The sequence below is a fragment of the Nanorana parkeri genome, unplaced genomic scaffold (assembly GCF_000935625.1).
Source record: "Nanorana parkeri isolate BGI_ZX_2015 unplaced genomic scaffold, ASM93562v1 scaffold129, whole genome shotgun sequence".
Classification (NCBI taxonomy): Eukaryota; Metazoa; Chordata; class Amphibia; order Anura; family Dicroglossidae; genus Nanorana; species Nanorana parkeri.
In genome coordinates this window covers 1,432,484-1,448,234 of record NW_017306397.1, presented here as the reverse complement: position 1 = coordinate 1,448,234, position 15,751 = coordinate 1,432,484, and the positions used below count along the sequence as shown (strand labels likewise).

Genomic DNA, 15,751 nt, shown 5'->3' with positions numbered 1-15,751 from the left:
CTCGCACGCGCCGAGCGGCGCGCGCGGGGGGGCGTGTCTGAGCGGACGTCTAAAGACGCCCGCTCAGATCTAGAGAGCTCGGGCCGGCCCGGAGGTGGTTAATGACTGCGAGAAAAGCAACCCCAAACCATAACATTCCCATCACCATTCTTCACAGTTGTTATGAGGTTCGTCTCCCAAAATACTGTCTTTGGTTTGTGGCAAACATGCCTACTGTCATTGTGACCATAAGTTCTATCTTTGATTGATCAGTCTCCAGCACATTGTTCCAGAACGTCTGGTCTTTGCCTACATGTTTCATGACAAACTGTCATTTTGGTGTAATGTTCTTTTAGGACAGCAAAAGCTTTTTCCTAAACACCTCTCATGCAGGTTGAATTGGTGCAATCCTTTTCTGATTGTAGATACATGCACTTTGACCCAACTGTTCCAAGAGTTAATTGAACACCTACAATTGTGTGGTTCTCGGAGACTTATTCCAGCGCTAAACGGTTAGTTCTTGGATTGAATTTGCTGGGTGGGCCAGTCCTGGACAAATTACCAATTGTTTGAAATCTGCACCAATTCATTATTATTTTCCTTATAGTGGAATTATTCATTTTATATCATTTACCAATTTTTTAAAAATCCCTTGCCACCAGGCTCATAGGCATCTACAACTTTCTTTCTGAGGGCCTTAGAGAGCTCTATTGATTTTGGCATGATGACACCACACATGTCAATAACATAGAGAACACCAGACCCTGGATATCTGAGGTTTAAATAACATGTACCATCTGCATACTCCCTAGGACCCCATTCACACTGAGCTACAACAAAACAGCAGTTTATTCAGAGCTGATTTGAGCAGAGCGACATTGAGCTACATTGAGCTTCTTTGAGCTACAGTGCACATTTTGTCATGCTACATAGCACTTCTTTTGGCATTTGACCACAGGGACTTTGTAGCTGCTACAATGGGCTGTATCCCATCTTATGCAGTCTTTGATGTGACATAATTCCTCTTCCTGTTTCCTGCTTCTGTAGAGAGTGTACATTCTGGGCAAAGGTGACACTTGTGTAGCGCGGCATTGCGCTACTCCATTGAAGTCTACTGGGGGCAAGAAGCGCGAAATCAGCCAAAAAATAGCTCATGTTCGAGCGACAAGCTTCAGCTACAAGCTACAGGCGACATTGAGCTGCAAGATGTGAACATCTCAATTGAAATGCATTGCAAAGGGTTACATTGAGCTTCATATTTGAGCAATTTCTGAGCAGAAAACGCGCTACAAATCGCTCAGTGTGAATGGGGACTAAAAAGGTTGTAATCATTGGCAATTATCTGTAACATCAGACTCTAATTTAATGGATTAGAAATGGTGATTAATTTAGGGGAGTACTTACTTTTTTCATATCAGAAATCTGCTTTTTGTGTTAATTTGGATAATGAGAATAAATACACCCGGTCAGTTTTATTTGTCTTTTGTTCAGATGTATCACTTTTATCTGTAGGCACTACCGGAATCTAGATCCAGTGTTTGCATGTTCAAATATGTTGAAAAAGTCAACAGTTTCCATTGGGGGTACATCCTTTTTTACATGACTGTATACACAGTATGTCAGCAATATATATTTATGTATGTGTGCAGTGGCAGAATTCAGGCCAATTCAAATACTCAACACTACTGGTCACCAGCCTTTTAACAAAATGGTTTAAAGCAGAACTCTGGGCAGAATTTTTCTGAACCCTTGCAGTGGGGCTACCCCTGCCCTGAAAGGGCAAAGTGCTAGTTTGTGTCTAGGCGCTAAAAAAAAGTTATACTCACCTGATCCTTGGAGCTGGCCGGCTCTTAGATTGGTGTCCGGAGCCTCTCTCCCTCTCCGCTGCAGTAGGCTTGGTGGTTCGGGTGAGTACAACTTTTTTTTAGCACCTAGACAAAAATGGGCACCTAACCCTTGCAGTTCGAGGGTAGCCCCACTGTAAGGGTTAAGAACACTTGCATCCAGAGCTATTAAAAGAAACACTTCCATAATACGTGCAAATTTGCATATACACCTTGGGTTCAGTCATAATCATCACAAGGTGTAGTTGGGTCTAATCCCCTACAAAAACCAAAATGGGAACAGCATGAGAGGCTTGTCACATGACTTTAGCAGATCATATGACTGGGCTCTCTTCATTTTTTTTTTGGACCTTTCTGCCATTTATTTATTCGCACTAAGCAAGTTTGTAAAGAACAGCGCTGTGCTTAATAAATGTTACTTTTGTAGCTAAAGGATGGTCATAGTAAGGCTAATCTGATGCTCTACATGGGGCCGTAAGTGCACTCTTCCTTCTCCAGCTTCAACACCGTCATGTCAAGATCTCCTCTGTGCTGCCTGTCTGAGGCCGCACAGCCTCTGGGCACAAGTAGCTTGCTTCTTGCATCTGGGTTTCTGATTTATGAGCCGAGTTACATTTCTTAGCCAAAGAAAATCAACTAGCTCAGAATAGTCTAGTCAACCCATTTTGGCATCTGCTACTTGGTGTCAGCCCTGCATTGATTTTCTTTTTCTTTTTACTGAAAAAGGAAATCCGCACTAAAATCTGTATGAGTAAAACATTTAGAAAATTCACATACAAGGAAATACAGTGTATATGGCCCACAATATTGTTAGATATATAAATATAGAATTTTATTTTATCCATGGCATTCTGAGAAGAAAAAAAAAGCATTTGCCAATCGTCTCTGTGTTTTTCAACATTTTCAGAAATAAAAAGAATTGTAGTATAAATGTGGTGTGAGAGTACTTCTAGTTTATGTGATCCCTAAGGCCTCATTCACACTTGCAGTGTTTAGAGCACATTATAAAACACATAGAAATGCAGGTAATGATCTTTCAATGGTATCATTCACACTGGACGTTTAGCCAGATTTAGGACTGTTCAGTTTAGCTGTGTTTAGAGAAAATAGAATCCTGTGCATCCAAAATTAGATTAGAATCGCTTACCAGCATACATCACAGTGGTAAAACACAGTTTTTGTAGCACATTTTGCTCTGCTCATATAATATTTCTAAAGCTACGGGCAGAATTTTTAATCCATATATAAAAATGTCCTTTATTATTATTACTTAAAGGGTTATTCACTAGCGGGTGAAGAGTTTGGAGAAGGAAGGAGAAGGGAACAATCTAGGACAACATAGCTGATATGGAAAAATTCTCCAATTCAGCTCACTTTCCAGTTCAGCTTTGTTGTCCTACATTGTTCCCTTCTCCTGCCTTCCGCAAACTCTTCACCCTTTTGTGAATAGTCCTGTTAATATCTTCACGTTATACCAAGCATCCATCCAGCTACTGAGTAATCCCTGCATAGATCCATCATGACAAGACCTCATTCTCCTTTATATTCTTTTTATAAGACCAATGGCCAGAGGCATATATTCTATAAAATGAGCCAGTGACATCACTGGTCGCCAGGAGCTCAGCGGGACACCTGCCAGAGTGGAAAAAAGTTAGCTGTCTCTGTGGATCCGTGCCCCCCCCCCTGTGGCATCCAGGGCATGTGCCATAGGGGCTTTGCCCTGGGTACACCACTGCCGGTGGCCACTATGCTTGCCCTTTCCATGGTCACCAGTCTTGTAACTTCCCATTGTATTGCATGCTCCCGTTCACAGCACACATGCCTGTATGTGCATTTTGTTGTGTTGCGCATAGGGCAGCCGATTCCTTTCAATGGGCTGCCCTATGCATCACAGACAGCAAGTACTTTTTAAACCATGCATTTTGGCACAATCTCAGACAACTAAAGGCGCATGTTACAGCAGTGTGCATTGGGGATGCCATTAACAATGAATGGCACCGCAACACGTCTTCCAATGTGACACGTGTTTTGGCGTACTGTGGCAATGCACAGAAATAGCTTCTTTTTTTTTAACTTACCAGTAAAATCCAGGTTCTTGGGAGCACAGTACAGAACATAGGCAGATTCAGACCACTTATGATACCTGCATATTAGCCAATCGTGTCCTGTATTGTACAATCAAGAAAACACACATATTGGCACACATTGCTGCAGCGCACAAATGTGAGTGGGGCTCAATGATTTATACATGAGCAGTACTTCAGAGACATACAGTATGTTCATTTCTATTTAAATGTGGATATTTATTTTTCAATACCTTTCTGTTACAATCACTTGTGTATTTGTTTCTTTTTTCACTTGGTTGAAATAACACCAGGCTTTGTTTTGACTGGAAACAGGTTATTATCTACAAGATGCTTCATTTTCTGGCTGGTTGCTCTTTGCAGTGATAGATAGATAGATAGATAGATAGATAGATAGATAGATAGATAGATAGATAGATAGATAGATAGATAGATAGATAGATAGATAGATAGATAGATAGATAGATAGATAAATTACAAAAAAAAACATATCCATAAATGATGACCACTTCTAGAAATCCAGCACTAGGCTGATGTTGGTCCACCCAAAGCTGAGCTAAGAATTCAACCTGCGCTTTGATTTCAGAGCACTACAAGGTCATTACTATAAAATGAAAAAAAATTAATCTAATGCACTAAATATTATCAATTGGCCCAGTGTAAACTTTTTTTTCTTTATGAAGCATCTCAATGTTAACACTATCTTGCCATTCAACGGAGGGCTAGGATTGTCACAAGAGTGGTCTTAGCGCCATCTACTGGACTAACAATATTTATCTCATATTTAAATTTACTAATACTAAAGTGTACAAAGAATACATGTATAGTTACATACTGTAGTAGGTGAGGTCAAATAAAGACACAGGTACATCAGGTTCAACCTATTTTCTTGTAGTACATTTACTTCTATTAACTTTAAAAAACAAAATAAAAAAATTCAGAAACAAAATTACTTTGCCAATCTTAATAGGTCTCATAGTACAGTAAAATATAATACTGAGCAGAATATTTGCTTCATAGTGTTGTCGAATATAGTACTGAGCAGAATATTTGCTTCATAGTGTTGTAGAATATAATGCTGAGCAGAAAATCTGCTTCATAGTGTTGTAGAATATAATGCTGAGCAGAAAATCTGCTTCATAGTGTTGTAGAATATAGTACTGAGCAGAATATTTGCTACATTGGAATGTAGAATATAATGCAAAAAATCTGCTTCATAGTGTTGTAGAATATAATGCTGAGCAGAAAATCTGCTTCATAGTGTTGTAGAATATAGTACTGAGCAGAATATTTGCTTCATAGTGTTGTAGAATATAATGCTGAGCAGAAAATCTGCTTCATAGTGTTGTAGAATATAGTACTGAGCAGGATTTCGGGTATTTTTGAATACATATAAAAATTGTTGTGTTGGATGCACCGAAAGTGGAACTCAAAGAAGTTCTTCATTAGTTGTGTGTGGAAGTTCTCATTCATCCAGGTCATGGTATACCATGTTTCCCCAACAATAAGACACTGTCTTATATTTTTTTTCCCCCCAAAAAAACACACTAGGTCTTATTTTCGGAGGATGTCTTACTCTCCCCCCTCCCCCCCCCATCGAGCATCCCCTCCACATACTTTTTTTTCTACCATAATTTAAATAATAGAGATAAAATATGCTGTGGAGGCCAAGGCACACAGGTGTCACACAGAGCAGACATATGGAATGTACTGTAACACACAGTACCTGAAGGCTGCAGCTGTCCTGGAGCTCTCCTCTCTGATGCAGTCCAGGGAGCCACCTCGTCGTCCAAGCGCGGAGCAGATCCGGAACAGAGCAGGTGCAGACCGGATCAAAACTGCGTCCAATGTATTCCTATGGTATTTTGACCTCCAGTTCACATCGCAGCGTGCGGATCCAGACCAGATCCAGACCGGATGAAAAAAATGCGGCAAGCCCTATTTTACCTGCTCTGGATCTGGTCTGGAACGCATCAAAACCGCATCTAAAACGCAAAAACGCATGCAAGTGCCTGAAAGTCCATGTTAAACTTAAAAAACTATCAAAACCGGCCCTAAACGCATCAAAAACGCATCCAAAACGCAGCACAACCCACTACACTGCGTGTGCAGAAACCTGACCGGATCTGGTCTGCATTTGGTGTGAACAAGGCCTCAGGCACTTGCATGCGTTTTTGCGTTTTAGATGCGGTTTTGATGCGTTCCAGACCAGATCCAGAGCAGGTAAAATAGGGCTTGCCGCATTTTTTTCATCCGGTCTGGATCTGGTCTGGATCCGCACGCTGCGATGTGAACTGGAGGTCAAAATACCATAGGAATACATTGGACGCAGTTTTGATCCGGTCTGCACCTGCTCTGGTCCGGATCTGCTCCGCGCTTGGTGTGAACTAGCCCTAAAAGTCGAGGCAAAAGCCGAACTAGGTCCTTTTTTCGGGCTAGGTCATATATTACAGAAATCTCTGAAGATGGCGCAAGGTCTTACTTTCGGAGAAACACGGTAGCTGTAAAAAAACATGTCAAGGCAACTGGACTTGCTGTATTTTTTTTGAAGACGTTTCACTAGTCATCCAACCAGCTTTCTCAATTCAGACTGCTCTCTGGGCAGGTTATTTACACCTCCTAGCTCCAATTATGCAAATGCAATCAACACATGGTTGGGACTAACAAATTATGTGGTTTGGAGCCACATTCACCATATTTATTCCAAGGTAATTTTTGTACAAGTTCTGAATTGAGAAAGCTGGATGACCAGTGAAATGTCTTCAAGAAAGTCGCCTTGACTTATTTTTTTTTACAGGTTTTTCATTAGTTTTACACCCATTCACACCTCTGATGTGACATCACATGGGCATTTTTTTGTGGCTCGCAGTAAGGCAGCTCATTTGAAAGGGCCACATCTAAATCACACTGTAAGTACATGATCTTTTTTTAAAGTTGAATCACAGCACATGGTAATAAGTCACCACACCTTGTGGGGCAACACACATATAATAGCTAAGTGTGTTGGGGTGTCATTAATAATGGCATCGCAGCACAACATTGTGACATGCAGAAATGGGCATGGAAACTTACACATACTTGCATCACACGTGAACTGGGCTCTAGTTACAATAGGTAAAGGTTAGGGTTTCTGGCAGATTTTGGAGGTCTTGTGTCCTTGTTGGGGAGATTTAGCTAGGCTTCCCGATGGCCAAAATGGACAGAACTAAATTATATTGCTTTCTAAATATTCCCCTGGTTCATGCAGCAGAAAAACATTTGACTGGAATCGCATTATAAAGTAAAATTTCAGCAGATGCTTTTTTTTTTAAAGTGACACTAAACTCATGTGTTAAACCTTAAAACTGCATTCAAGTACCTTATCTATTAACAAAAATGAATCGTGCGCATCACTCAGCTGTAGATCTTCAAATCTCTGAATTCATGCCGACAGTCCTTCCTTCTTGAGCGTGGTTACTTTTGTTCCCCATGGTCCTTGTGTAGCTCCAAACTCGCTCCCGTGAGACTACAATCTCATGTTTAGTTTATCAATTTGTATTGAGATAGTAGTTTGGAGTGGTGGATACTTCACAACAAAAATGCCTCATATGCCAGGAGAATGGCCAGACTGGTCCAAGCTGATAGAAAGGCAACAGTAACTAAGCATTACAACCGAGGCATGCAGCAGAGTACCTTAAAACACAACGCATAAAACTTTGGAGCAGGTGGGCTACAGCAGCAGAAGACCACAACGGATGTCCAAATTTGGCGATCTTCTGAATTGTAGCCCGTTTTCTGTTCTTAGGCGAAAGATTGGAAAACCATTGTCGGGTCTGATAAATCTCAATTCCTGCTGTGATATCCAGATGTTCTGGTAAGAATTTGGCGAAAGCATGGATTCATCCTGCCTTGCATCAACAGTTCTGGCTGCTGGTGTAATGGATATTTTCTTGGCATTTTGGGCCCCTTAATACCAAATGGGCATGGTTTAAATAAAACAGCATGAGTATTGTTGCTGGCCATGTCCATCCCAATATGTCCAGTGTACCCACCTTGTGATGGCTACTTACAGCAGGAAACCATACCATGTCACAAAGCTAAAATCATCTGGAAGTGGTTGGTCTGGACAAAAATGATCCAACCAAGTACTAGCAAGATCTACTTTGTAAGTGGCCAGTGAGTGTATTTTAGGCACATTTCTGGGAGTAAGTTTCCAGCATTGGTGTTAGACTTAGATAGCCAGTGCTAGTAAAGATCCAGAATTCCTGGAGTTATTATATTTAAAGTTGAAAGCCATACTTTTCTGCTTTAGCTAAATCAGGCGGGGCTTTCCCTCTGTCCCATCAACAGTTGATCATGAAACAGAGGGAACAGCCAAGGTTTTATATTTGACAAATTAAACGGACAAATCTTCCAGTGTGGATCTCTGTTATGTAAAGTGTGGGAGGATTTGCTCTCGTCTCTTCCCAAGCAGGGACATCGTAATAAAATTATCCTCGCACGGTGAAAATATTTTTGCTGGCATTATGCCTTGATTTTGCCTAAAAAGCAACCCAATCAAGTTTTTGAAAAAAATTATTTTCAAAACATAGCCCGGTACATTCTTTAATAAGCATTTTCTCAGCCATTTCTGATACTTTTCCCATACAAGTGAAGAGATTCAGTAAGCAGTATGGACTAAAGGACATGCTTATCACAGGACTTGGATGTTAAGCCTGGTTCACACCTGGGCGTTTTACAGCGCGTTCCTAACCGCTGTAAAACGCTCAACATGTGAAAACCAATAATTGCCTATGCGCATGGTTCCCACCTGGGCGTTTTACAGCGCATAGGAACGCCCTACGCCCAAAGAAGTACAGGAGCTTCTCCGGGGCGTTTTTTCCCGCGCGTTTCCATTGGTATTCCCGAGTTTAGATCGGGGTTAACAAAGCGGTAACCCCGAGCCACACTCGGGAATACAGCGTACAGGTCTTACCTTGTCCGCGATCCCTGCGGCGTCCTCCGGCTGATGCCGACTTCCGTCCCTTGCGAGCGGCCGCGTCGCAGGAAGGGGCGGAGCTGGCGGGAAGTTTGAAAGTAAAAAAAACTTTTTTTTTTAATAGAGAAAATGAGGGGTAAAAAAAAAATCATACCGCAAGTGAAACGCGCGTTTCACTGAACGAAAAAAACTAGCAGAAAAAATACGCTCAGGTGTGAAATCAGCTTTAGAGCTCTGCTTTAACAGCCAAGTGATATGAAAGCAGTTGGCGTGCCATCTAAACATTCACACCAGTCATTTTAGAAATATTGCATCTACCTCACCACCTCTGTTACAGTAGGATACAATACCCCAATGTGGTCCTGCCTTCTCTATTTTTAAAGAAATGTAATAATCCAAGTACAGAGAATTTACAGTATTTGTACAGCAATGACCTTTTTACATTTCCACTAAAACGTTTTGCTGTTAGATGGGCTATCTGCACTTTTAGGCTTCAATAGTATACCATTAATGCACGTATAATATATGTTAGTATGCAGATGCAAATAAAACAAAATAAATCAAAATATGAAGAAAGATGTTTATTTGACATTTATTCTTCAGTTTCAGACTCCTCATCCTGGCTGATCTGGAAGTAGCGGAGCTCATAGGTCTCCTTATTCGATGCAACTACACGTAGCCAGTCCCGCAGACTGTTCTTCTTAAGGTATTTCTTGGTGAGGTACTTTAGGTACCTAAAATAGGAAAAGAGTACATTTAGAATATGCATGGCATTTGAAATAAAAAAAAAAAATCCTAAAAAAGGACCCACAACATTAACATTGCTAGGATGCAGATACTGAGATTTTGGAGGCACTTCAAAAGATAAAAAAGGCTGAATCAGCCTTCATAAGTCACTTACACCACATCCCTATCTAGTGCATGACCAAATGTTACTTCCACACACACTGTCCTAATATGCCCTGCCAGTCAGCTTATTCTGTGTATATATATATCTTAACAGTGTAATGTTGCAAAACATTTATTGTATTTCACTGTCACAGTAAATGCATCACTTGTTACTTTAGATCACTACTTTCCCAAATGAATGTGCGGTCAACATAAATTGCCTAATGCTGAAACAATTCAAAATTTAATGGACAGCTGACCATTCAGGGCACAATGAATGTGTGTGTAAATTGGGATTTTGCAGACCATAGCAGCCAGTGAGCACCCCAAATTTATTTTTAAATTGGGCTGTAAAACTGATGGCTGGCACAATGGCATACATGACATACTTCTCGCAGACTTTGCATGGATGAGCCCTTTTAAGAAAAAAACAAATAGGACCCAATGCTGTAGTATCTTTTGATCAGAAATGACTTTACCAAACATAACACCCCACCCACCAACCAACAGAAAATATATAACTATTAAACATGTTTATTAGTGTAATCCTTGCAATCAATGACCGCTTGAAATCATTTGTACTAACTCCCATAACTAGCATGTAAGCAAGGCAGGGGCAACACTTTGTGTCCAGCAGGAATGCCCACTGCATGCTGCTCTCTAATGTCAGACATTGGCATGAGAATATTCGGTGCTTTTACCACTGTCAAACTAAGAACTACACTGAAGCATCTTCTTGAAAGAACCAGAACCTTTGGGTTTACCAGGCTCTTCTGAAGGTACACAACATCAATCTGTGTTTGGCACTGTGGGTGTAGGGGCTAATATAATAATCACTGTTTAACATGGAGCTGCGAGGGTCTAAATAAGATGACCTTGCAGTATTGCTGCAAGGTTTGATTTAAATCATTTCAATCATGTGCAAATTGCAAGCTATATTGTTATGAACTACAGACATCTTTGAAAAGACCACAAATATGGCCCATAATCTCTTCCAAAACCTGATCCATCAACATGCTCAACTTTATGAAGCCAAGCTGTGGACAGTCCTTAATGATTTGCTGTGGGAGAAAATAACCTCAATATTTGTTGTGAAGAAACCTTCTCATCTGACATTGAATATTTCAGCTGTGATGGCCCTACTACGCAGATCTGATATTCCCTTAGGTCCACAATTATTCCTCAGTTACAGCACTAATCAATCTGGACTTCTCTGGCTCCCCAGTATACATTTGGCAAGTTAAATGTACTTGTTTATTGCAAAGGCAAGGATCAGCAACAGGGATTCTGAGTCACTTGTGTTTTATTCAAGTACAAAGCCGACAATGAAACATTTGGTCTTGGATGCAAAAATCCTAGAGAAGCCCTTTTTGAACAGGCAAGGCATTATAAAGCAAGCCACTACCAAGCAGCATCACAACACAAGACTTACCTTTTAGAAAACTGCTTTTCCGAAACAACGTTAATTTTGTTCTTCTGACGTTCAATATGAACAACGTTCCCAAGATTTCCAGTTTTCCCATTGACCTTCACTCTCTGCTTGAGAAACTGTTCCTGTTTTGACAAAACAAAAATATGTAGACACTAGGGAAGATAACCCTAGGTACAAACTAGGGAAGGGAACCCTAGTTAGAGAACACAGTAAGAACAATGGTTTTGTAACCACACAATAGTCCATGCACTACTACCAGTTTTACTGCAATAATAAGAGTGCAAATTAAGATAAAGTTACAAAACGTTCATAAATCCCAAAATCATAGGCAGGATAATGCGCCTGCATATGCCCGACCTTCAAAAACAGAGCCCTAAGCATCAGTAAAACAGAATGTTCTTTCAGTACAAATACTCACAAAATTGGCAGAGTCAAAGATTCCATCTTCTACAGGATGGGTAAGATCCAGAGTAAACCTCCAAGCAGCCTTTTTGGATCTCTTTTCCTTCGGTGTCCTTTTCACCTTTTGCTAAAAGAATAAAGGAGGTTGCATTAATAAAAAGGCATATTGTAATAATTCAACTATTCTTCCTACACTCAAGTTATACACTTGCACAAAGCATCCCAGATGCTGGAGCCACTTCCCCGGACAGCCCCAATACAGGCTATGGGGGCACAGTGTACAGGCACAGCCAGGGCTGAAGAGGAATTTTGACAGACATTACAGGGGTAAGAGATAGGAGGCTTTCATTCCCAGGAAAAGAGATTGCGGGAATAATTAGAATATCATGCAAAAGTAATTGCAGTAAGTGCTGCAAAAGGGGCCCAAACCAAGTACTGAGTACATATGCATGCTTGTACTTTTCAGAGGTCCGATATTGTTCTATGTACAATCCTTGTTTTATTGATTGCATGTAATATTCTCATTTTCTGAGGTTGTGGATTTGGGGTTCTTGGGGTTTTCATGAGCTGTAAGCCATAATCATCACAATTATGACAAATCACGGCTTGAATTATCTTGCTTTGCATGTAATGAGTCTATCTCATATATTAGTTTCACCTTTTAAGTTGCATTAGTGAAATAAATGAATTTTGCACGATATTCTAATTATTCGAGTTTCATCTGTATATATACACACACGCACAACCCTGTGTATAGAAGCTGCTTTATTTATACACCTTTCTTGCAGCCCATTTCCTGAAACTTTGCCCTGTATCAGAGCTCCCAGCACCAATTCTATTAAACTCCACAGGTAAGACGAAGCGCTGGTTTCTCCACTTGCATCAGTGGGTTCATCCTGAGCTGACTAGGAGTCACCAGGAGAACCTACTATTCAACCAGCCTGAGAATTGAATAGGATTGATGGCACCGCTACAGAGAAATGTTTCAGCATATAGGCCATACAATTGGCAGATTTAAAGCAATTTTATTTTCAGGGTAATGGGTTTGCCATTTGGTTAGCCCCCCAGACAGGGGCCTGACTGCAGCACTGGTGCTGTGGGTTCACTCCCTCATATACCTCAGTCAGCAATGTTCAGTTCTTATACAGTGGCAGCTCATCAGCACCCAATGTTAGAACACCGTTTGTGCTGGCACACAGAGGCAGCTCCAGAAGATCACACATGACAAGCCTCTGCTCATCCAAGGGATGCAATTGACAATGGTTCGGTTCTCTCTGGCTGCCTGTGCATGTCAGCACAAGCAGCATCCTTTCTTAGGGCTGCAGTCTTACCACAGGAGCATGCAAATGGCTGGCTCCATAGGACACTGCTAGGTAAAAGGAGCTTTCTGGAAATCCTGGTTTAGATAGAGATAAATATATCTCTATATCTATATAGATATATATGCGAATTGCCTCCTATTTATGGGCTGATTCAAAAAAAGACCACTACTACAGATGCACAGCAGCAGTACATGTCAGTGCATACAGCTATGTACGCATCTGTACACAGCAGTATGCATATCTGTGCCCAAACACCTGCACTGAGGTGAACAGCATAAAATATTATGGAACAGCTCTGCATTAAACGCTGCATTCTTGTATAGGTTTGTGACCATGTTTACAAGCATACATCATACATGGACCCCATTAGCCAATGCTCCCACACAGGGCCAACGTCAATATAAACTTGTAATCAGCACCACGCACTTGATGACAGCTGAATAGAGTGTAATCGGTAGTGCAAGCTACACTTATCCATACTCACATGTTTACATGGGGCAGCCAATAGATCGCACTGACAGTATGTAAAGGTTACACAAACATTACATGTATGGACAACTTTAATGCGAAGTCTTTCTGCCATGCTTCTGTATTTTACAATGTGTATGTAAAGATCTAATATGATCCTGTATAGAAAGCAGGCCGAGGGTGGCCTCCAATGGTGTTTCCTAGAAGCAGTTAATACTAAAGTCTCCATCAGGTGTGCCTAGGGTAGTATGAAGGGAGCACGTCTAGCAGTCACTCATCTGTCAGCCAGGCCGAGCTCAAAGGAAGCAACCCCCAACAGACTGCCGTCAGCAGCCCCTCAATACAGCGCCAAGAATGCGCTATTGATTCACTCGGACAGCCAGCTACATGCGCATGCCGGCCCACGTGTCCTCCACTCACCGGCGCCATGTTCTCCGGATGAGTTTAAGCAAAGAGGCAGCGGAGCGCCAGCCCCCGGTATTTATAGCGACAGTTACGTAGTTCCTCCTTCACACGTCACATCCGCTGCGTCTGAGTCAGGTTGAAGGGGAGGAGTGTGGAGAGTGTGGATGGCTTGGCTAGGCTGGGTCTGCACAGGATGGCAGCGCTCCTACTGGGGACTATAGTGTACATTTACCCTCCGGGTGCTGAATGTGTTGTCACCCTAAAGTGCATGTGAACTCTAAAGCGCTTTGACGTTAACATTTACCTCCCCATGAAACACGGTGTTCACCTTTATTTGCTTCTCAGTGCTGCTCTCTTCCAGCTTATTTCAGCCATGTACTGTCTACACATAATCGATCTGGACCATCTTCCTGATGGTGATATTGGTGGATCATGACTACGCAATGTGTGTCAGCATAGTTGGTTGTAATCTCCACCAGTGCTTGTGACAACCTAGGTGAGCAATTGGGAAACAGTTGTCACACTATAACAGCCAGTTCCTGAACGTGTGTTAATACATTTCTAAAGGTTAAAGGAGAACTATGAGATGAGTGATTTCCACTCACCTCATAGTTCTAGCCGACCTGTGACAATGAGACTGTCACAGGTCGGTTCAGTAGATCGGGAGGTGAGCGAACACATACCAGGTTCGCTCACCTCTCGATCCTGTCACGGCTCTCTGCCGTGACAGGGGGAGGGCTGGATTCCCCTCTCCCCGCTCCGATCTGCCAGCGCTGACTGGCGGAACGGACGGGGGAGGGGGCGGGTACAGCTGGCTCTGCCTCTAGATAGGCAGAGCCGGCTGTCACTCACGCAGCTGGGCAGATCCCGTCATCTACGTCAGGATCCGCTCCGGCTGCGGCGTCTCAGTATACCGCGAGCTGTAGCTCGCGGTATACTGAGCTTAGGGTAACGGGAGGATGCTAGTTTGTGTCCTCCCGTTACCCCAAGGAGAACTATGGGGGAAAACACTGACCCCATAATTCTCCTTTAAAAACATCTTTTGAAATTTTATTATCATGTTAAAGCTTAGATTTTAAAGAAGGAACTAAAAAAAATAGGGAATTAGTGTAGTGTCATATATTGGTCCGTGGAGAAGTGCCCCCTTACATTTTTGGTTTGTGTAGTGCCCCTACATTGAAGGTCTGTGCTCCCCTACATTGGTGATTGGTGTAGTGTCCCTACATTGAAGGTCTGTGCTCCCTTATATTGCTGGTTGGTGTAGTGTCCCTACATTGAAGGTCTGTGCTCCCTTACATTGGTGGTTGGTGTAGTGCCCCTACATTGAAGGTCTGTGCTCCCTTACATTGGTGGTTGGTGTAGTGTCCCTACATTGAAGGTCTGTACTTCCTTACATTGGTGGTTGGTGTAGTGTCCCTACATTGAAGGTCTGTACTTCCTTACATTGGTGGTTGGTGTAGTGTCCTCCTACATTGAAGTTCAGTGGAGACGTGCCCCCTTACATTGGTGGTTGGTGTAGTGTCCTCCTACATTGGAAGGTCAGTGGAGAAGTGCCCCCTTACATTGGTGGTTGGTGTAGTGTCCTCCTACATTGGAAGGTCAGTGGAGAAGTGCCCCCTTACATTGGTGGTTGGTGTAGTGTCCTCCTACATTGGAAGGTCAGTGGAGAAGTGCCCCCTTACATTGGTGGTTGGTGTAGTGTCCTCCTACATTGGAAGGTCAGTGGAGAAGTGCCCCCTTACATTAGTGGTTGGTGTAGTGTCCTCCTACATTGGAAGGTCAGTGGAGAAGTGCCCCCTTACATTAGTGGTTGGTGTAGTGTCCTCCTACATTGGATGGTCAGTGGAGAAGTGCCCCCTTACATTGGTGGTTGGTGTAGTGTCCTCCTACATTGAAGGTCAGTGGAGAAGTGCCCCCTTACATTGGTGGTTGGTTGGTGTATTGTCCTCCTACATTGGAAGGTCAGTGGA

General features: G+C 42.2%; 1 protein-coding gene across 1 annotated transcript; it reads right to left on the bottom strand.

Moving 5' to 3' along the window:
* Nucleotides 1-9,427: 9,427 nt before the first annotated feature.
* RPL22L1 (ribosomal protein L22 like 1) lies at nucleotides 9,428-13,819 on the bottom strand. Its single transcript, XM_018553775.1, has 4 exons — nucleotides 13,797-13,819; nucleotides 11,603-11,713; nucleotides 11,185-11,306; nucleotides 9,428-9,598 (listed from the first exon to the last, which is right to left on the bottom strand). The coding sequence occupies exons 1-4, from the start codon at nucleotides 13,803-13,805 to the stop codon at nucleotides 9,457-9,459; spliced, it is 384 nt and encodes a 127-aa protein (XP_018409277.1). The 5' UTR covers nucleotides 13,806-13,819; the 3' UTR covers nucleotides 9,428-9,456.
* Nucleotides 13,820-15,751: the final 1,932 nt, after the last annotated feature.